This window comes from Leopardus geoffroyi, chromosome A2 (assembly GCF_018350155.1).
Source record: "Leopardus geoffroyi isolate Oge1 chromosome A2, O.geoffroyi_Oge1_pat1.0, whole genome shotgun sequence".
Taxonomy (NCBI): domain Eukaryota; kingdom Metazoa; phylum Chordata; class Mammalia; order Carnivora; family Felidae; genus Leopardus; species Leopardus geoffroyi.
In genome coordinates, this window is record NC_059331.1 from 61497068 (window position 1) to 61518331 (window position 21264).

A 21264-nucleotide genomic window follows, 5' to 3' on the forward strand; every position below is an offset into this window, starting at 1 on the left:
TCCCAGAGCAAGACTTCTCTGTCCCAGGGGGGCCGACACTCAGGCCGAGGCACAGTGAATCCCCACCTGCTTTCTCCTGGTCCTCGTTAACACAAGTGGGGACATGCCTGCATCTCAGTGAGAAACTGACCCGTGTAAAGGGGAGCCAGGAGCTGTGTGCACCCATGTGCCTGAGTGTGTACACACGTGTGCGGGCACATGTGCATGCCTGCTGTGCGTTGCATGTACACACATGTGCTCGTATCTGGTGCTTGTTGCATGTACGTGTATGTGTGTGTAAAGTGCCAGAAATCCCTTCCCCTGGTGGCTCGACTCTGCTCACCCGGAAGTGGGGGCCACATACAGTCTTTCCTTAGGGGTCCTGGACCCCCTCCCCAGGTCCTGCTGCTCTGACAGGCCCTGCCCTCAGAGGAAGGGCTGCAGGAGCCTGTGGCTGATGGCTGGACTGGGAGGGGCTGTGACATAATCTCCCCAAGTCCCCTCAAGGGAGGGGGGAGAGGTAGTGAAAGGTCAGGTCGCTGTGGGCAGAGCCAGGGAACCGGTGGGGACCGAAGCCCTGGGGAGAGAGGTCTGGCCCTGCAGGGAGAGCAGCAGGCAGCAGTGTGGGCAACAGGCTGAGGCCAAGCAGGCAGAGCTGTTTCCAAGACAACCCCAGGGGAGGGGAGGCCAGAAGGAAGAAGAGGGTGCCTTTGTTTCCTCTTGGGCCCCTCTGTCAAGCTCTGGTGCACACCTGCCACCCCTCCCACCCGCTGCCATCACCAAAGCCAGGCTCACCCCTCCCCACTGAAACCACCTTTAAGGAGAAAGAAATCCAAGAGTCATGCTCCCCAGGGATCCCAGAACCAGAGACACTGGTTGCCAGGTTCATGCCCAGCTAAGCAAGAGCGCCCAGAAATGGGCCGAGGTTGGTGCTGGGGGGTCTGCCCGAGACTTCTTCTGCATTCTGATTTCGGGAGACGAAGGCCACTGTGGCGGGGGCTGCACCGTCATGAGGGAGGCTGTCCAGGGTCCCCTTCCTCCCCCCCACTGCTGCAGTGACCACACCCTCACCCTATCATGCTTCTGAAAATGGAAAAGGGTGAGCAGGAGGCCAGCAGAGGGTCAGCTACTACACTGAGACTTGGCCTTGACATGCTTCCCTCCAGCCCTGCTGTCCACTCAAGGGAGAGCCTCCCAGCTCTGGGTTCCTAACATGGAGGCCGCACACCCACCCCACCGATTGCAAGTGGAGGTCACCCTCCCCCTCCTGACGGTGCCATACACAGGCTCTGCCACTCCAGCTCTACCCCCCTTAAAGCCACCTCTCCTATGCATGGTCTACTCTTTGCCCCCTTGACCACTGACCAGGCCCTGGGATGCCCCAGCAGGGCCCAGGCAGAACGGTGCAAGCAGCTGTTCTAGTTTGTCCTAGCGTCTAGGGATGAGTAAAAAGGGCATAGGGAGAGATGGGGGGGCTGGGGGAGGGAGGGGTGGGGGATAGAGGAGGGGTAGAGACAGCCTCTTGCAGGTGCAGCAGGAGGCAAAGGGCTCAGCCATGACCGAATTCTGGGGGACAGTGTTCCAGGCAGAGGGGCCAGCAAGGAACCGGTCCCCACCGGAGAGCACACAGGTGTGTGGCAGGGAGGTATGAGGGTTTGGGCCCTGCGTCCTGACACGGGCCACTGGAGAGTTTGAAGCATGGTCGTATTTTAACGTCACTGCAGCGGTAAGAAGAAGCTGTTTGGAGACAGCCCAGCCGGGGCCCTGGTAGAGGAGCCGGCCTGACCTGGGCGCAGATGGGCGCTGAGAGGCTGTGGGACTGGGCAGGCGCTGGGTCTCGCTGCCCCCCCCCCCCCCCCCCCCCGGCCTGGCCCCCAGAGGGAGGAGCACAGAGAGGGGCGGGGCTTGTGCTCCGATGAGCTCGGACCAGAGGGTCCAGGCCTCTGTGCGCCGGTGCCGGCCCGATTCGGACCCACTCCACAAGCACAAGTCCATCCGTCTGCGGTGCACGGGCGGCTCACGCGCTGGGGGTGCTACAGGGGGCAAGCGAGGCACGGCCCGAGGGGCCTGCAGCTCAGTGAGCGGACACTGGCGGCACCACGTCTGGCCTGGCCGTTGGGCGGTGATGAGGCCTCAGACAAGGGAGCGAGGGGGCTGCTGTCTCCACAGGGTGGTCCTGGGGAGGTGGAGGGAGCATCCTGAGCACAGCTTGAGTCCTCGGCAGACAGAGGCAGAGAGCAAACGTGGGGGCGGGCAGGGAGAAGGAGCAGGCAGGTGATGCAAGGAGATGGGATGGGAAGTTCCACGAAACAGCAGTGACTTCACCAGTTTCATTTCCAGGATTGCCCAGCTGGCAGTGCGCCCCAGTATGCAAGGAAAGCGCTCCGGAGAATCCCTCTGGTCTGAGTGGCTGAAATGAAGCCTCTGAAGGTCAGGGGTGGGGCGATCCCTCCCTTGTCCCCTTCCTCTCCACCAAAGCTCCTGAGTAATGTGCAGGTGGTATAGTTATGGCAGCGCCCCTCCAGGCAGGCTGCCCTCCAACCAGAGGCGTGTGCGCAGCTGCTTGGCCCTGTGCAGCAGGGTGGGGAAACTGAGGCCCCGGGGAGCTGTGAAGTAGCAGGGCAGGCTTGCAGAGGAAGGAGATCAGGTGAGTGGTCCGGTGTAGTTCCCGGCTGTCTGATGAGTGCACCTGTGGGGTCTGACTGCAGACACACAACACCACAGGTCCTACGCCAACCACTGTCTGCACAGACGCAGCACGGACCAACTAGTAACACTGCACACAGCCAATGGATGCAAGAAGACAGGGGCAGAAGGCAGGTAGTCTAACACCTGCCAGAGCAATACACTCAGCGTTCTCCCTGTGATTTAAATAAGACCTAGACTCTCGTGGTACTGTTCAAAATATCTAGGACACCTTTGCACATGGTTGTCCAGTGATGTCCCAACACCATTTATTGCAGAGAAAATCCTGCCCCCATGGTATATTCTTGGTCCTTCATCATAAACGAGTTGGCCATGATGTGTGGGTTTATCTCTGGGTTCTCTATTCTGTTCCATTGGTCTATGTGTCTGTTTTTAGGCCAATAATAGTGTTTTTGATTACTTATGGCTCTGTAGTATAGTTTGAAATCAGGGAGCATGATGCCTCCAGCTTTGTTCTTTTTTCTCAGGATTGCTTTGCTATCCATGGTCTTTTGTGATTCTATATAAATTTTAGAACTATTTTTTCTATTTTGAGAAAAATGCCTTTGGAACTTTGATAGGGGCTTCATTGAATCTGTAGATTGCCTTTTTAAAAAATGTTTATTGGGGCACCTTGGGTGGCTCAGTTAAGCATCCAGCTTTGGCTCAGGTCATGAACTCGCAGTTTATGGGTTTGAGCCTTGTGTTGGATTCTGTGCTGACAGCTCAGAGCCTGGAGCCTCCTCCAGATTCTGTGTCTCCCTCTCTCTCTGCCCCTCCTCTGGTTATGCTCTCTCTCTCTCTCTCTCTGTGTCTCTCAAAAATAAGAGCACCCTCGAGCAAATGGGGGAGAGGCAGGGAGAGAGAATCCCAAGCAGGCTCAACACAGGGCTTGATCTCATGACCGAGACATCATGACTTGACTGTTATCAAGAGTCAGATGCTTAACCAACTGAACCACCCAGGAGCTCCTGTAGATTGCTTTAGATGATATGGATATTTTAACAATTTTAATTCTTCCAGCCCATGAGCATGGAATATCCTTCCATTTGTGTGTCTTCAATTTCTTTCATCAGTATCTTTTAGTGTACAGATCTCTCACTTCCTCGGTTAGATTTACTCCTAGGTCGTTTATTATTTTTTGATGCAATTACACATGGGATTGTTAATTTCTCTGATAGTTGATTGTTAGTGCATAGAAATACAACTGATCTCTGTGTATTGATTTTTCTTCCTGCAACTTTACTGAATCCATTTATTAGTTCTAACAGTTTGGAGGGTTTTTTTGTCGTCCCTTTAATGTTTTCCATATATAAGATCATATCATCTCCAAATAGAGGAAGTTTTACTTCTTCTTTTACCAATTGGATGCCTTTCATTTCTCTATCTTGCCTGATTGCTGTGGCTATGACCTCTAGTACTACTTTGAACAAAAGTGGTGAGAGTGGGTATTCTTGTCTTATTCCTGATCTTAACAGGAAAAGCTTTTCTCTGTTAGGAGTAATTAGCTGTGAGCTTATCATATATGGCCTTCACTGTACTGAGATATGTTCCCTCTATATGCATTTTGTTGAGGGTTTTTTAAATCCTAAATCAATGTTAAGTTTTGTCAAATCCTTTTCCTTCATTTATTGAGATGATCATAATTTTTGTCCTTCATTGTATTCATGTGGTGAATCACACTGGCTGATTTGTGGGTGCTGAGTTATCCTTGCATCCCTGGGTTAACTCCCACTTGACTCTGGTGTATGACCCCTTTAATGCATTGTTAAATTCAGTTTGCTAATATTTTGTTGAGGATTTTCGCATCCATGTCATCAAGGATAGTTAAGTGTAATTTTTCTTTCCTTAGAGTGTCTTTGTCTGGTTTTAGCATCAGGGTAAAGCTGACCTTATAAAATAAGTTTGAAATTGTTCCTTCCTGTTATAGTTTTTGGGATAGTTGGAGAAGAATTGGTGTTAATTTTTCTTTAACTGTTTGGTAGAAGCACCAGGACGGTCTGGTCCTGAAATCATTGTTAGGAGGTTTTTGATTACCAATCTGTTTATCAGTAATTGGTCTGTCCAGATTTTCTGTTTCTTCATGACTCAGTCTTGGTAGGTTGTATGTTTCTAAGAGTTTACTCATTTCTTCTAGCTGACCCAGTTTGCTGGTGTTAGTCATCCTTTGTGATCCTTTGTATTTGCATGGTATTAGTTGTAACGTCATTTCTTTCATTTATAATTTTGAGTCCTTTTTTTTTTTTATTAGTATAAGTAGCTAATTTGTCTATTTTATCTTTTTTTTTAAAAATCTCTTAGTTTTGTTGATCTTTTCTATTATCTCTTTAGACTCTATTTCTACTCTGATCTTTTTATTCCTGTCCTTCTACTAATTTGGGGCTTTTTTTCTAGTTCCTTGAGGTGTAAAGATAGGTCATTTATTTGAGCTTTTTCTTAATGTAGGCGTTTACTGCTATAAGCTTCCCTCTTAAAACTGCTTTTACAGGGGCACCTGGGTGGCTCAGTTGGTTAAGCATCCGACTTCGGCTCAGGTCATGATCTCATGGTCCAGGAGTTCGAGCCCTGTGTCGGGCTCTGTGCTGACAGCTCAGAGCCTGGAGCCTGTTTCAGATTCTGTGTCTCCCTCTCTCTCTGACCCTTCTCCGTTCATGCTCTGTCTCTCCCTGTCTCAAAAATAAATAAATGTTAAAAAAAAATTTTTTTAATTGCTTTTACTGCATCTGATAGGTTTTGGTATGTTGTATTTCCATTTTATTTGTTTCAAGATATATTTTGTCTTTTTCTTTTTTGACTACTGGTTGTTTAGAAGTGTGTTGTTTAATCTCTACATGCTGTGAACTTTCCAAGTTTCTTCTTGTAATTGATTTCTAGTTTCATATCATTATGATCAGAAAAGATGTTTGATAGGACTTCAATCTTCTTGAATTTATTAAGGCCTGTTTTGTGGATATTCTCTATCCTGGAGAATGTCCCATGTGTATTCTGCTGCTGGATGAACTATTGTGTAGATGTCTGTCAGGTCCATCTGGTCTAATGCACAGTTAAGTCTTCTTATTTTCTGTCCATTACTGAAAACGGGGTCTTGAAGTTTGCTGTTACTGTATTCCTGTCTATTTCTCTCATCAGGTCTGTTACTGTTTGCTTTATGTATTTAGGTGCTCCTATGTTGTGTACAACAGTAATTTTAAATTTTTATTTTATCCTCTTGTTGGATCGACCCCTTTATCATTATATTATGACCTTCTTTGTCTCTTCTGTCTTTGGTCTAAAGTCTATTTTGTCTAATATACCCCTGTTTTCGTTTGGTTTTCGTTTGCATGAAATATCTTTTTCCATCTCTTCATTTTCAGTCTGCTTCCTTAAAACTTAAAGGCAGCTTATAGTTGGTCTTTTTTATAATCCATTCAGCTGCTCTATATCTTTTCATTGGAGAATTTAGTCCATTTACATTTAATTACTTATATTGGGGTGCCTGGGTGGCTCAGTCAGTTGGGCGTCCAGCTTCGGCACAGGTCATGATCTCACAGTCTGTGAGTTCAAACCCTGCATCGGGCTCTGTGCTGACAGTTGGGAGCCTGGAGCCTGCTTCAGATTCTGTCTCCCTCTCTCTCTGCCCCTCCTCCGTTCACACTCTGTCTCTCTCAAAAATAAACGTTAAAAATTTTTGTTAAATAATTATAGATACAGTCTTACTATTGCTATTTTGTTCATTGTTTCTGGTTGGTTTGTAATTCCTTCATTCCTTTCTTCCTCTTTCGCTCTGTGATTTGATAATTTGCTGCAGTGATATGCTTAATCTTTTGTGTATCTACTACAGAGTTTGACTTTGTGGTTACCATGAGGGTTACATAGTTTTAACAGTGTATTTTAGGTTGATAATACCTTAGCTTTGAACACATACTAAAGTTCTATATTTTTACTCCTCCCCCCCCCATTTTGGTTTTGATATTACAATTTACATCTCCTTACATGTTATATCCATTAACAAATTACTATAAATACCTTTGTCTTTTAACCTTTATTATAAGTGAATTATAGATTGGTAAGTGATTTACTCATCACCATTACAATATCAGAGTATTCTAAACTTAACTAGGTGTTAACCTTTACCAGTGATAATTATACTTCCATATGCTTTCCTGTTACTAATTAACATCTTCTGTTTCAGCTTGAAGTCCCTTTAATATTTCTTGTAAGGTTGATCTAATGGTGATGAACTCCTTCAAGCTTTTCTGGAAAATTCTTGATCTCTCCTTCAATTCTGAAGGATGACTTTGCCAGGTATGGTATTCTTGATCAGAAGGGCTTTTTTTGGGTTTTTTGTTTTGTTTTGTTTCTTTCGGCACTTTGAAAATACCATGACATTCCCTTATGGCCTGAAAAGTTTCTGCTGAGAAATCTGATGGTCTTATGGGAGGTGGGGGTTCCCTTCTATGTAACCAGTTATTTTTCTCTTACTGCTTTTAATATTCTCTCATTGTCTTTAAATTGTGACAGCTTAATTAAAATGTGTCTTGGTGTGGGTTTCCTTGAATTCATCTTATTGGGAACTCTATGGGCTTCCTGGATCGGGATAGTTAGTTCTTTCCCAGGTTAGTGAAGTTTTTAGCCATTTCTCCAATAAGTCTTCTTTCTCTCTCCTCCTTCTGGGACCCCATAATGTACGTTTTGGCCTACTTGAGTAGTGTCCCATAAGCCCCTTAAGCTATCTTCTTTTTCGTTTCTTTCTTTTAGCTCCTCTAATTGGATGAATCCCATTGTACTGCCTTCAAGTAAGTTTTTGTTTTTTTCTTGAGTGAGAGAGAGAGTGCACAAGCTGGGGAGGGGACAGAGGGAGAGAGAGAATCCTAAGCAGTCTCCACACTCAGTGCAGAACATGACATGGGGTTCAATCACACAACCCTGAGCTGAAATCAAGAGTCAGATGCTCAACTGACTGTACCACCCAGGCACGCCCAAGTCAGCTTTAGTTTTTTTTTTAATTTAAATTCTAGATAGTTAACATACAATGCAATATTGGTTTCAGGAGTAGAATCCAGTGATTCATCTGAGTCAGCTTTATATAGTCTGTTGCCGAACCCCTCTGTTGAATCTCAGTTCCGTTACTGTATTCTTCAGCTCTGTGGTTTGTTGGGTATTTTCTTATAATTTTCATGTCTTTGTTGAAATTCTCATTTGTTCATGCATTATTCTCCTGAGCTCAGTGGGCATCTTTATGACCATTATTTTGAACTTTTTATCAGCTAAGTCACTAATCTCCATATCATGGAGGTCTATTTCTGGAGTTTTATCTTGTTCTTTGGTTCGGAACATATTCCTCTGTTCCTTTTCCTTGACTCTGTGTTGATTTCTGTGTATTAGACAAAACAGCCACCTCTCCAAGGTTTGATGGGGGGTCTCATGAAGGGGATGGACCTTATCCTTCAGCCCAGCCCAAGCTCTCGATTCTCTCAAACTTTTGTGATTGCCCGAGCACCTTCTTTGTTCATAGTTGTTCCAGTGGTTGAAAGTGTGCCAAGGCCTGTCAGTGTCCCAGAGGGGAGGCTCAGCCATAGATGTGTGCTAAATTAGAAGCCTGACCCCCAGGCTGCAGCTTTCATAGACAAACAGGCCTCTTTTGTGGAAGGCCTGGGAGATAGGATTTCGGTCTGTATACTCTGTGCTGAACCCTGGAAGGATAGCTGGTTAAGAATGGTTTCTTTGAACAGGTCTGTGGGGCCCTGCAAATGCAAACCCCACCGGCCACCAGAACCAGGTGATCAAGGGGTATGTCCTCTGGATGCACCAGATATGTGCATGAGCTCCTTCCAGGGAGACACTGGTGACCCATCTTGATGTGGATATTCTCAGTTTGTCCAGTAGGTAAGAATTGTTCAGCTAGTCTCTGGATTTCTTTTTAGAGGAAATTGCTTCTGTGTTGCAGATTTGGTGTATCCAGAGAAGAAAGTGAGTTCAGGAGCCTTCTATATCACTATTTTAGACCTGAACTTGGGGTCTGATCAGCGTGGGCCTGGGAAATGCCAAGGATATATCATAGTCAAGGGCCTAGAAGTTGTAAGGTGCTACCATCACGTGTATCTGGAAGCAAACCTCGGTTCTGACTTCAGGGAAGGATATCTTAGCAATGATTTTTTGGATGTCAAATCAAAATGTAACAAAAGCAAAAATAAGTAAGTGGGACATCACACTGAAATTCTTCTGCACAGCAAAGGAAGCAACCAACAAAATGAAAAGGCAACCAACCTATAAAATGGGAGGAAATATTTGCAAATCCTGTATCTGACAAGGGGTTAATATAGAAGTTATATAAAGAACTCATATATTCAATGGCAAAAGCCAAACAATTTGATTAAAAAATGGACAGAGGCACCTGGGTGGCTCAGTCGGTTAAGTGTCCGACTTCGGCTCAGGTCATGATCTCACAGTTCAGGAGTTCGAGCCCCGCGTTGGGCTCTGTGCTGACAGCTCAGAGCCTGAAGCCTGCTTCGGATTCTGTGTCTCCCTCTCTCTCTCTGCCCCTCCCCCACTCACACTGTCTCTCTCAAAAAATGAATAAACGTTAAAAAAAAATTTTAATAAAAAATGGACAGAAGAACCAAATAGACATTTTCCCAGAGAAGACACACAAATGACCGACAGACACATGGAAAGATGCTCTAACTCACCAATCATCAGGGAAATTCAAACAACGAGGTATCATCTCACACTTGTTAAAATGGCTATTATCGAAAAGACAAAAGATAAGGTTCCCTGCTGGCTCAGTCAGTAGAGCATGCAACTCTTTTTTTTTTTTTTTTTAACGTTTTATTTATTATTTAACAGACAGAGCATGAGCATGGGAGGGGCCGAGAGGGGAGACACAGAACCCAAAGCAGGCTCCAGGCTCTGAACTGTTAGCACAGAGCCCAACGCGGGGCTCAAAACCACAAACCACAAGATCATGACCTGAACCAAAGTTGGACACTTAACCGACTGAGCCACCTAGGCGCCCCAAGTGTGCAACTCTTGATCTCAGGGTTGTGAGTTCAAGCCCCACATTGGGCACGGAGCTTACTTAAAATGAAAATTAGGGGTGCCTAGGTGGTTCAGTTAAGTGTCCGACCTTTTTTTTTTTTTGAGAGAGAGAGTGGGAGAGGAGCAGAGAGAGGGAGAATTTTTGAGACAGAAAGAGTGGGAGAGGAGCAGAGAGAGGGAGGGAGAGAATCCCAAGCAGGCTTGGCACCTTCAGCACAGAGCCCGATGCGGGGCTCGAACTCACAAACCATGAGATCATGACCTGAGCCAAAACTGAGTTGGATGCTTAACCAACTGAGCCACCCAGGCGCCCCTGTCCGACTCTTGATTTTGGCTCAGGTCATGATCCCTGGGTTGTGAGTTTGAGCCCTGGGTCAGGCTCTGTGCTGACAGCACAGAGGAAGGGAAGGCAGGGAAGCCTGTCCTGCTGCCCACAGGAGGAGGGTCCTTGTCCTGGCACCAGCCCAGCCCGTGAGAAACCACCACCCCAAACTCTGAATCTCCATCGGACTTTCATACATGACAGCCCTTCCCAAAGGGAAGGCTGTTCCTCCTGTTCCTCCTCCTGTTCCCATCTTTTGGTTTTATCAGGTTACTTGTCCTAGATTACTGTCCCTCAGTCGTTCCCAAGTAAACAAACCTGTTCTGCTGGCACAATAACTGGCTGTTTTATTTCCAGGGCTCACATGGTGGAGGGGAATGGGTGTACACAGGGACACCAAAAACAATCAATTTGTCTGCATGTTATTTAAAAAAATATTTCTTAACGCAGCGAATGGTCAGGAAAGTCCTCAACTGACAGAGACCTGAGTCAGGAGAGGACTTCTAGTGGACAGTCCTGTGGCAAAGGCACTGAGGCCGGAGCAGGCCTGGGGATTTGAGGAGCAGAGAACACTGCATGGCCAAGGCCCCTCCAGGAAAGGCTGAGACCTGCCCTGGCCTCGTGGGTGTCTGGGGCAGTTCACATGGGCACCGGGGCAGGAAGGCACCTGGCTCAAAGCAGTGGGAGAGCAGACGAGGCCAGTGGTCAGGGGTGGCCAGGGCTCTGGGGGCCACTGTGAGGCTTTGGAATCGCTGAGCATGAGTGTGTGCCTGGAGCAACGAGGGGGGCGACAGGACCTGCTGACAAAGGCCTTCTGAGAACAGACCTTAGAAGAGCAGAGGCAGAGACAGGAAGTCTGGCTGGAAGGTGGTGGACGGGCCCTGGAAATTCTCCCCCTGCCCCCAGCTCCTACCTCTGGGCCCTGTCCTCCCCAGTGGCTGGCCACACAGCAGGTGGACAACGCCCCCCACCCCCACCGTACAAAGCACTTGCCATCCGCTACCTCAAGTTCCACAACCAGCCCACAGAGAAGGTGCCTTCAGGTCCTCACTGACCCAGGGTCACACAGCCCTGCCCCCGACCAACACCCAGCAGGATGGGCCTCTGCACAGAATCAGCACCACGCCCCCTGGGCAGCCAGCAGCACAAAAAAACAGAGCTTGGTTTGTTACGTGTGCTCATTTCATTACATCCGGGCCTGGGTGTGGGGTGAGGACCTGGGGCCACAGTGCATCTTTGCCCTGGAGACTTCCAGCGGCCGAGGGCATCCACAGGGCCTGCCTCTCCAGAGAGCAGACTGGGCCAGCGGCTGGGTCAGGCATTTCTCTGCTCTGGGGGAAGGTACTCCAGGCCCAGGTGTCTGAAGATGTCTTCCTCCGAAGCCGCATGGAAATGTTTCTTCTGCAACAGGAGCCGGAACCTTAGTGCCAGTGGGGGGGAGGGGGGGGCGGGGGCGGGGCCAGGCCGTTCCCTCCTAGCAACACACCTGCTGGGGGTCAAACAGCCCATGGCTGTTCAGCCACAGCCCTCTCTCCTTCCGGCTGAAGCGGCGCAGCTCCCGCTGGAAATGCTGCAGAAAGCCAGGCTGTATGGGCGCCCCTGACGGGAGGCCCCGCCCAGCCCCAGTAGCCAGTAGCAAGCCCCCTACCTTCGAGCCGGTCCAGCCCAGCAGGGCGTAGGGGAACTGGCTGACAGGGACCACCACCAGGTCTACCCGCACGGCCCTCTGGGGGCCCCCCACAGCAGCCCCTGGGGGTGAAGGCAGGCAGAAGATACAGAAGGTCCTCTCAAAGCCGTCCATGGCATGGTTCTGCCGGGGCGGGCAGGCGGCATCTGCACAGTGGCCGTGGTGGTGCTGGTGGTACAGGACAAGGCCCTGGGGGAGGAGCAGGTGTGGCGGGGTCCGCGGTGCCGGGCGGGGGGGGGGGGGGGCCCGGGGCCCGGCAGAGCCCCCAGGGTAGGCAGCAGGCAGCTCCTCACCTGACTCTGCAAGCTGTGCATCACTCTGGACAGCAGCCCTGCTTCCCGGCCCTCCTGGGGGTGGGTGAGGAGGAAATCCACGTCGTGGCCCTGCAACTTGCCCCTGAGGGGGCCCGCTCTGAGTTCGGGCCAACACAGGATACGTGGGCCTCCCGTTGTCCCCGGTCCCACTAGTGCGGGAAGGCCCACCTCTGTGGCCCCCCCTCAGGCGCCTTCACTGGGGTGGGAGAGGCAGGTCAGACTCCCTTACCTCCGAAAGCCCCCGGCCAGCGTGACGGTGGCCCCGGGAAGGATGTGCCCCACTGCTGCCTCCACCACTCGCTGCAGGGCCTCCACTTGGGGTCGCTGGAGCGGCACACTCAGGTCCTGGTAGTGCCGGAGTCCTGTGGGCAGTGCAGCTCTCCTGACCTTCTCAGCCCCACTGTCTTGCTCTCCACTGTCCCCTCCTCCCTTTTAAATAGTAAACTTTTATTCAGAGGAAACTACAGATTCACATGTAGTTGGAAGAAATGGCAGAAGCCCCTGAGCCCCCTGCCGAGTTCTCCCCAATGGGAGCGTCTTGCAGAACTTTCTCCATCCCATCAGGAGGCTGATGTAAGTGCACTCACGATGCAGTCTACCTCTTTGAATGCCTTGGTTTTCCCATCCATAAAATGGCCCAGAAAGCGATAAACACGTGAAGAAGGTGGCTCTGCCACTCAGGAACCCCTCACTGTAGCCCTATCTCCCCGCACCCCCCCCCCATGGGAGTGTCACTGGCCTTTCCACACAATGAGAAGTCTAAGTGGGGAGTAACAGCATGTGGCCGCACAGGCTAAGTGCTGATGGCGGCTCCATCTCTCCGGCACCATGGGGAGAGGGGACTGGGTGCAGTCAATGATGATATCACTTAATGTTCCACTGGACACGTGACTCCATGGGTCTCACCTCCTGTGGACCATCCAGGCAACCCTCCCATGACCCCCAGCCCGAGGGAAGATGTTCAAAGAAGTGGTGGGTGCTGGGCTGCGGAACAACTCGAATGCGGCCCCCACCCCGGGCCACATGGAGAGGACAGAGACACTGATTAACACCTACTCCCCACTGGCCTCACAAAGAGGAGCTCACAGAGCCCCATGATTTGTGGAGAATGTCACCAAGGCTCAGAGAAATTAAGTCTCAGGGCCATGGTCACCTACCTAGTAAGCTGTAGAGACAGAACTCAATTCCAAGCCTGACAAACTCTCAAGTTCATGTTCATTCCACCACATGGTGCCACCTCCCATGCAAGCCCTATACTGAGCCTCTCCTGCCACACAAGTCCCCATACCATCACCTAGTGGGCCAGGGCACCAGCCCCATGCTAGCAAGGTGTGCACAGGGCACAGACACAGCCTCCCTTTCCTGGAATCAGAAGTAAGGGGTCTGCAATCCCCATCAAAATAACACCAGCATTCTTCACACAGCTAGAACAAACATTCCTAAAATTTGTATGTAACCAGAAAGACCCTGAATAGCCAAAGTAATTTTGAAAAAGAAAACCAAAGCTGGAGGCATCACAATCTCGGACTCGGAGCTGTATTACAAAGCTGTAGTCATTAAGACAGTATGGTACTGCCACAAAAACAGACACTCAGATCAATGGAACAGAATAGAGAACCCAGAAATGGACACACTCTATGGTCAACTCATCTTCAATGAAGCAGGAAAGAATACCCAATGGAAAAACAGTCTCTTCAGCAAAAGGTGTTGGGAAGACTGGACAGCAACATGCAGAAGAATGAAGCTGGACCACTTTCTTACACCATACTCAAAAATAAACTCAAAATGGGTGAATAAATGTGAGAAAGGAAACCATTAAATTCCTACAGGAGAAAACAGGCAGCAACCTCTTTAACCTTGGCTGCAGCAACTTCTTATTCAACACGTCTCCAGAGGCAAGGGAAACAAAAGCAAAAAGGAACTATTGGGACCTCATCAAGATAAAAACCTTCTGCACAGCGAAGGAAACAGTCAGCAAAACTAAAAGGCAATCAATTGAATATGAGAAGATATTTGCAAATGACATACCAGATAAAGGGTTAGGATCCAAAAATCTATAAAGAACTTATCAAATTCAACACCCAAAAAACAAATAATCCAGTGAAGAAATGGGCAAAAGACATGAATAGACACTTTTCCAAAGAAGACATCCAGATGGCCAACAGACACATGAAAAGATGCTCAATATCACTCATCATCAAGGAAATACAAATCAAAACCACAATGAGATACCACCTCACACCTGTCAGAATGGCTAACATTAACAACTCAGGCAACAAAAGATGCAGAGAAAGAGGATTTCTTTTGCATTGTTGGTCGGAATCCAAACTGGTGCAGCCACTCTGGAAAACAGTTTGGAGGTTCCCCAAATAATTAAAAATAGAACTACTCTACAACCCAGCAAGTGCACTACTAGGAATTTATTCAAAAGATACAAAAATGCTGTTTCGAAGGGACACACGCACCCCAATGTTTATAGCAGCACTTTTAACAATAGCCAAAGTATGGAAAGAGCCCAAATGTCCAATGATGGATGAATGGATAAAGAAGATGTGATTTATATATATGATGGAGTATTACTCAGCTATCAAAAAGAATGAGATCTTACCATTTACAACAACATGGATGGAACTAGAGTGTATTTTGCTAAGTGAAATAAGTCAGAAAAAGACAAATCTCACAATTTCACTCATAGGTTGAATTTGAGAAACACAACAGATGAACATAGGAGAAGGGAAGGGAAAGTAAGATAAAAACAGAGAAGGAGACAAATAGTAAGAGACTTTTAAACAGAGAACAAACTGAGAGTTGCTGGAGGGGAGGTGGTAGATGGGCTAGAAGGGGATAGTCATTAAGGAGAGGGTGCCTATAGGGAAGAGCACTGGGTGTTATAAGTAAGTGATTAATCACTACATTCTATTCCTGAAATCATTATTACACTATATATTAACTAACTTGGATTTAAATTTAAAAAAAAAAAAAAAAAAAAAAAAAAAAAAAAAAAAAAAGGAGAAGCAGTAAGAAGTGGTAAGGGGCCTGGTCCAGACCTGAGTTCCACTAGGAGGCCTCAATGTCACAGCAGCTACTGTGACCATCACTGTTCACTGCAAAAGGGCTGCAGTGGATCCAGACTCCACTGGGTGGAGACCCAGGGAGGCCACCAGAGAGGCCTGCCTGCCACCAGGGCCCTTTGCACTGATCCCATTACCTGCCATCCAGGCAGCCATCCGCACATGCCCTGTGTCCATGCTGAGGGTGCCATGGTGTGGGAGCCCAGGGTCCTGTCCTTTCTCACAGGGCTCACCTGCTTTCTGCTGCTGGGTCAGCCTCTGGGGCTGCTCTTGGAGGCTGTCGAGGGTCCGCAGCCCTTCTCGGTACCACCGGTCAGCAGTCTTTACCCCAACCCCGAAGATCCCGGTGAAAAGCTGTTTGGGGCATGAGCGCAGCATGGTCAGGAGCAGAGCCCTTTCAGAAGATGCAGACAGCAGCAGCGGTCTGTGAAGGCGGTGCTGTCCCAGGCCAGCACCGCCACAGCGTCTCACTAGGGCCTCACTGAGCCCCACCCCGTGGCCTGGCAGGTGCCGTCCCTACTCACAGTTCTCAAGTGTGAGCAAGCTGCCCGAGGCCACACAGTGACAGTACAGACAGGATCCAATCCCCGAGCCCGGCTATGCAGCCCAGCCTCACGGTGCACAGCACAAAGAGACCCCATGTGTACCTCCCCCAGAGGGCCTTGGTCTCCCTAGAACCCGCAGCTCCAGCCTGTGATTCCAGCATCCCACACAGACAGCTCACAGCTCTCATCCACTGGCCGCTCCCACCTAAGAGCAATCGGAGCCTCGTGCCCCTCGTTCTGCTCCTCAGCAAACACCAAAACAACAGGCAGTTAACAACCAGAGGGTCGTTGTAGCAGGAGCTGGAGGAAATGCAAGCCTGGGGCTGGAAGATAGACACGGGAGCCCACCTCCTGCCGGGGACTGCCTGCCACACGGGGCTCCCACACAGGGCGGCCCGGACCCCAGCCCCAGCCCATCACCTCTTTCCTCCCCAACCACAGCTTGTCGGTCAGAGGTGGGCACCTGCCCTGTGCCAGCCAATCCCCTCCCTGGGGATTTCTGGAACTGAAACAGAAGGTCCGGCCTGGGCAGTGGTGGAGGCTGTTACCCATGGAAAGGGAACCTTCTGCGGCCAGGTCTCAACCAGCAGAGCAGCCAGCAGGCAGAATAGGGGAAGTACCCGGCAGCAAGTGGATCCTTGGGCCCTGCTTCTTGCAGGACGGCTGAGCCCTGCCCTCTTGGGCTATGCTGCCCACTCTTCCCTTGATCCCCTGAACCAAGAGCACCAGCTGGGTCCTGCCAGAAAAAATGCTCAGAACAACCTAACCTATTGCTTTATGACTACAAACTTCTAATCGTTAACCCACCTCTCTGCTGACCTGGGTGACCTCTGGGTGCCCAGGGAGAGGTGAGGGCCCTGCCTTCCATCAGTGCTCGTCCACTAACTCCCATGTGGCCCATACACTCCCGTCCTCTGCCTACCTGGGGCCTTCCGTGTGTCACATGTGGCTCTGGTCCCTCTCTGAAGCCCCCACTGCCCCTCACAACATTCTGGGCCACCTCCCGGAGCATCGTGACCCACTCCCCCAACAGGTTGCTGATGCGACAGGTGTCAGCAGGTCAGATGGGAACAGTGGAAGATGCACTGTAGACACGAGGAGGCCGTGCAAGGGTGAGTGGCCCTGTGACACCCAGGAGGTGGTTACATTTTGTCCAGTTTGCTCTGTTTAAGATGCCAGAGCATACAATATGCTTGAGAACACCCCACGGATGGTCCAATCAGAGCAGATGGTGCTGAGTGATCTAGAAAATTCCCTGTGCTAAAAACAAGCTTCTCCAGGCCCCACTTTGTTTGGCTGCCTCGTGCGTATCAGGTGTCAACTTAGCTGCCACTTCCTCAGTGAGACCTTCTCTGACCCCTGGGTGCCCCTGCTGACCTCCCGTCCGTGGCTGGAGCTGTGCTGTCACCTGAGGGAGGGCCACGGGCTCCATGTGCCCACCAGGGTCTGCCCCACACGTACCTTCATGGTCTGGTACCTCTCTGAGCATCGGATTCTCTCCACCTCCTCACATACTCCCTGTGCCAGTACTTCCTGGGGAACAAAGCAGAACAGTCAGCCTGACTGGAGATAAGAGCTGGGGCCCAGGCAGCAGGCGGAACCCCAACACTCCACAGGGCAGTTTCATCCAGTCAGGATGCAGGGGGACTTGGAGGAGAGACTGTGCCCAGGGAGCCACCAAATCTCCTGGCCTCAAAGCCCCTCGGCCCAGGGACAGGCCAGCTCTCAAATGAGTTACAAGTCCCAGGACAGGGAAACCATCGCTTTTCTCTCTTTTTTAAAGTTTATTTACTTATTTTGAGAGACAGTGTGAGCAGAGGAGGGTCAGAGAGAGAGGGTCCCAAACAGGCTCTGCACTGTCCATAGGGCTCAAACCCACAAACCATGAGGTCATGACCTGAGCTGAAACCAAGAGTCAGACGCTCAACCGACTTAGCCACCCAGGCGCCCCAAACACTGCTTTTCAAAACACAGGCGGTGCATTCAATGAGACTTCCTTTAAAAGTTTAACTGAAATCAAAAGTCTTTTTGTCATAATATAGTCTCTCAGTGATAAGTGTACAAAAAGACATTTTAACATTTTGGGTCCTTACTTTGTTGTTGTTGTTTTAAATTTTTTTTAATGTTTATTTTTGAGAGAGAGAGGGAGAAAACGTGTTAGCAGGGGAGGGGCAGAGAGAGAGGGAGACACAGAATCTGAAGCAGGCTCCAGGCTCTGGGCTGTCAGCACACAGTTCGTTGAGTCCACGAACCGTGAGATCATGACCTGAGCCAAAGTCGGACACTTAACCAACTGAGCCCCCCAGGCGCCCCAAATACTTTGTGTTTTAAGAAGTGGTGCTTATAGTCATGGGTTCTCTTCTACTGTCCTGGACAGCTGGGCCGATGCCAACAGTGCCAGCTACCAGTCCTGTCCGGTCCCTCTCAGCCACATCGTGTGGCCCCAATTTACAGATGAGGAATCTGAGCAGAGGGTGCCCTGCCTCAGCCTGGAAATCTCCACGGCTGGACTCAACCACTAACCACCTCCACTCCCTCCTCTCCTCAACCACCCTGCTAAGGGTGGTGAACACCTACCTGGATGACCCTGCAGGAATGTTCTCCAAAGTGGGGCAGCCCCTGCAGCTGGCTCACGGCTGTGACCCGGCTCGGAAGGGCCTTGAGCACCGAGGCCGCTCTGTAGAAGGAGAGGAAGCGGCCTTCACTGCCCTCAAAGCCAGCCGCCTCCGCCAGCATCTCCAGAGGCTCCTGCGAGCAGAGGGCCTGGGTGAGGGGAAGGGTACCCCACCCCACCCTCCCTTCCATCACCCGTCCCCAGGCTGGGGCAGGGCAGAGTGGCAGTGCTCACAGGAACAGGCCTGGGCCCATCCCAGGGAGGCTGGGAGCCTGGGGCTCACCGTGAGGCTGCTGTTGTGGTGTGTGAGGGGTGTGGGGCGCTGGCAGGCATACTGTGGCATCCATACTGAGCCTGACAGCCCTTTCCCGGGCACGGCCACCTACAGATGGGCAATACAGAGGCCACTTGGAGGCTGCGGGGCTTGCGGGGCCGGCTCCCAGGACAGAAGGCGTAGAGCAGCCTTGCCCTGCAGAGCAGGCCGAGGAGGGCTCCTCAGGCCAGAGTAGCAGCTCCGGCGGAGGACATTTCCTGTCGTTGCACATGCAGCCTGTGCTCCACTTCCCCAGCCCTCTCTGTCATGTGGCTCAGAGTGCTGGTCACTCCACCTCATAGACAGGGACGTGGGGCTCGAACATGGAGAGCCTGGCTCTGAGTCCATCCCCTCACCCCAGCTCTGCTCACCAGGAAGCACCAAGGCAGACAGAGGCCACAGACCCACAGCACCTGAGGACAGCGTCCCGCTGTCTTGCGAGGAGGTACCATCTCACTACTTGAGCAAGAAAGGCCTGAATGTGCTAAAAACAGGTGGATCCCAAGAGCTTATGCCAGGTGACAGCAGAAGCCAGGATGGCCTGGCCTCCCAGGGTCCCCGGTGGCCTGTGCTGAGCCCTCCTGCCCATTTCGTCTAACAGCAGCCGGTGATGACACTTCACCTGACCCGCCGGGCGAGGCCTGCCCCTGCGGCCCTCCCCCCAGCTCACCTCCAGGCAGTGCCGGGGCTCCACAGGCACGGGCTCCCCAGCTGCCATGCTTTCCGTGAACCAGCTTATGTCCAGCAGCACTGGGCTGGTGCGGCCCTGCGGAGAGCCTGCCACCGCCCTGTGCTCCTTCCAGGAGCTGGCCTCCTTGGCTGAGGTCTGTTCCATCACCACATGTGTCACCTCAGAGCTGGGCAGAGAAAGGGGAGGGGGTGATGCCCAGAGGTCCTTCCTGCTTCGCTCCACACCTCCTGGCGTTTGCCCTTCTCCCCTCTGCCTGGTGCGCACCCACTCATTCCTCAAATGTCACATCCTCAGAGAACCTCTTCTGGCACGTGAACCCCTCTGGCGCTCCAGGATCCCACAGAGCCGTGCCTGTCTGCTCCACCTGTGACTGTAAGCCCAGTCCACGGTCGTGTCCACTTGTCTGTCTGCCTCTCCTCTGACCCCTGAGAAAGTTCTTCTCTAGTGGGCAGGACCAGTGGGTCTCCATCTAAGTGCTTGGGACCCAGACTGCTGGGGTTTGAACCCCAGCTCTGCCACATACATGCTGCATGCCCCTGAGCACATCCCTTTTCCGTGCCCTGATTTCCTCCTCTTTAAAGAAGATAACAACATACCCACTGGGTAGGGTTGTTACAAAGATTAGACAAGCTAATAAGCAAAAGGTCTTAGCATCCAGTACATTAAACACGCCTCCGGAGTGGGTCTAACCACTGAAAATGGTTAATTCACTTAAAAAAAAAAAAAAAAAAAGCTGCAGGAGGACTGGATCTTTCCACTTCAAACCTATGGGAACCGCAGTTCTTTAATCTCAGCCTGTCATTATCGCTGCTCTTGGACCTCCCTCAAGTCACTTTCTCAGCCCCGAGGAGCGACGTCACTTTGGCTAAGGGGGCAAGATGAACTCACCTAGGGCAGAAGGCTGTTAGCCACTGATACCCTTAACCCCACGCACCCCTATGGCTCTTTACAAGGCCTCTCTCTGGCAGACGTTCTCTTCTTGTCCTACAGAACACTCCTGGCCCCAACTACAGCACCCTTTCATAGAAGAGGATATTGAGAGAAAAGCCACGTGAGCATGAAGTTCCAGGGTTAACTTGGAATCCAAACACCTCAGGTGCCCCTCCGCCCTGGGGGGTCAGCTGCCAGGTGAGTCGTTTTAGATCTCAATATCCTCAGCTGTAAAGAAACACCTTTTGTGAAAGTGGTCACGTGCAAAGTTCTGAGCACTAGCAATTTGTGCTTAGGCCTTCACACCACGCAGCAGTGTCCTCTGGGCGCGACAGTATGGCAATACCCACACAGGCGACACTCTGTCCGCTGTAAGCGCCACACCCTCCCCGCGCTCCTCCTGCGACGCCCCCCACTAAGGCGCCCCGGGCAGGTGCCATCCCCCAGGCATCCCAAAGCAGGAGCCTCCAGAAGCTGGGCCCCCGAGGAATACCCGGGCCAGCGCCCCCGAAGGCGCCCCGGGCAGGAGCCCTCGGCAAGTGCTGCTCTGGGCCACAAGCTCGTCCACGACCGCGCACCTGTAGGCATCCAGGACCCGGAAGCCCTTGGAGAGGGCCAGGCGCGTGAGGAAGGCCCGGCGGCTGCGACCCATGCGCGGCTCGGCCAGGTAGATGGCAATGCCGGGGAAGCGCGCCGTAGAGGGGGCAGGACCGCCAGGGGACCCGACCCACGCTCGCCGCCGCTTCGGAAGCATCCTGGCTCTGGCCGCGGGCGGGCGCCGGAAAGAAGGCACGCGAAAGTCGGCGGAGGCTGGCTGGAAGGGGAAGCGGCACCTGGCGGTCTCGTGCGAGCCGGTCCAGCCGCAGGCAACTTAGGCCCCTAGAAGCGCTGTGTAGGCCCCCAGGCTCCCAATGAGTTCCGCGCGCGCGACGCCCCTCCTCCATGCCATTAGCACCAGAGGACACGCCTTTTACTTAAATGACTCGAGGAGCGCCTAGAGCCGCCCGGGGACGACCCGGAAGAGCGCCGGCGTTGGGGCGGGGCCGAGAAGCGCGGAGGGGGCGGGGGGCTAGGGGCGGGGCCAGGGAGAGGGAAG

At 51.4% G+C, this 21264-nt stretch overlaps 1 protein-coding gene across 9 annotated transcripts; it reads right to left on the reverse strand.

The window, feature by feature from the left end:
- Nucleotides 1-10327: 10327 nt before the first annotated feature.
- On the reverse strand, nt 10328-21204 carry POLM (DNA polymerase mu). Of its 9 annotated transcripts, none has more exons than XM_045494123.1 (11): nt 20747-21204; nt 19218-19404; nt 18518-18616; nt 18198-18368; nt 17082-17153; nt 15309-15429; nt 12234-12366; nt 11984-12086; nt 11652-11858; nt 11490-11573; nt 10328-11404 (listed from the first exon to the last, which is right to left on the reverse strand). In XM_045494123.1, exons 1-11 carry the CDS (start codon nt 20920-20922, stop codon nt 11318-11320), a joined length of 1440 nt encoding a protein of 479 aa, XP_045350079.1. In that variant the 5' UTR covers nt 20923-21204; the 3' UTR covers nt 10328-11317. The 9 variants fall into 9 exon arrangements, with proteins under 9 accessions (XP_045350079.1, XP_045350078.1, XP_045350075.1 ...); XM_045494122.1 differs by having other exon boundaries at nt 11984-12101; XM_045494119.1 differs by having other exon boundaries at nt 11652-11879; nt 11984-12101.
- Nucleotides 21205-21264: the final 60 nt, after the last annotated feature.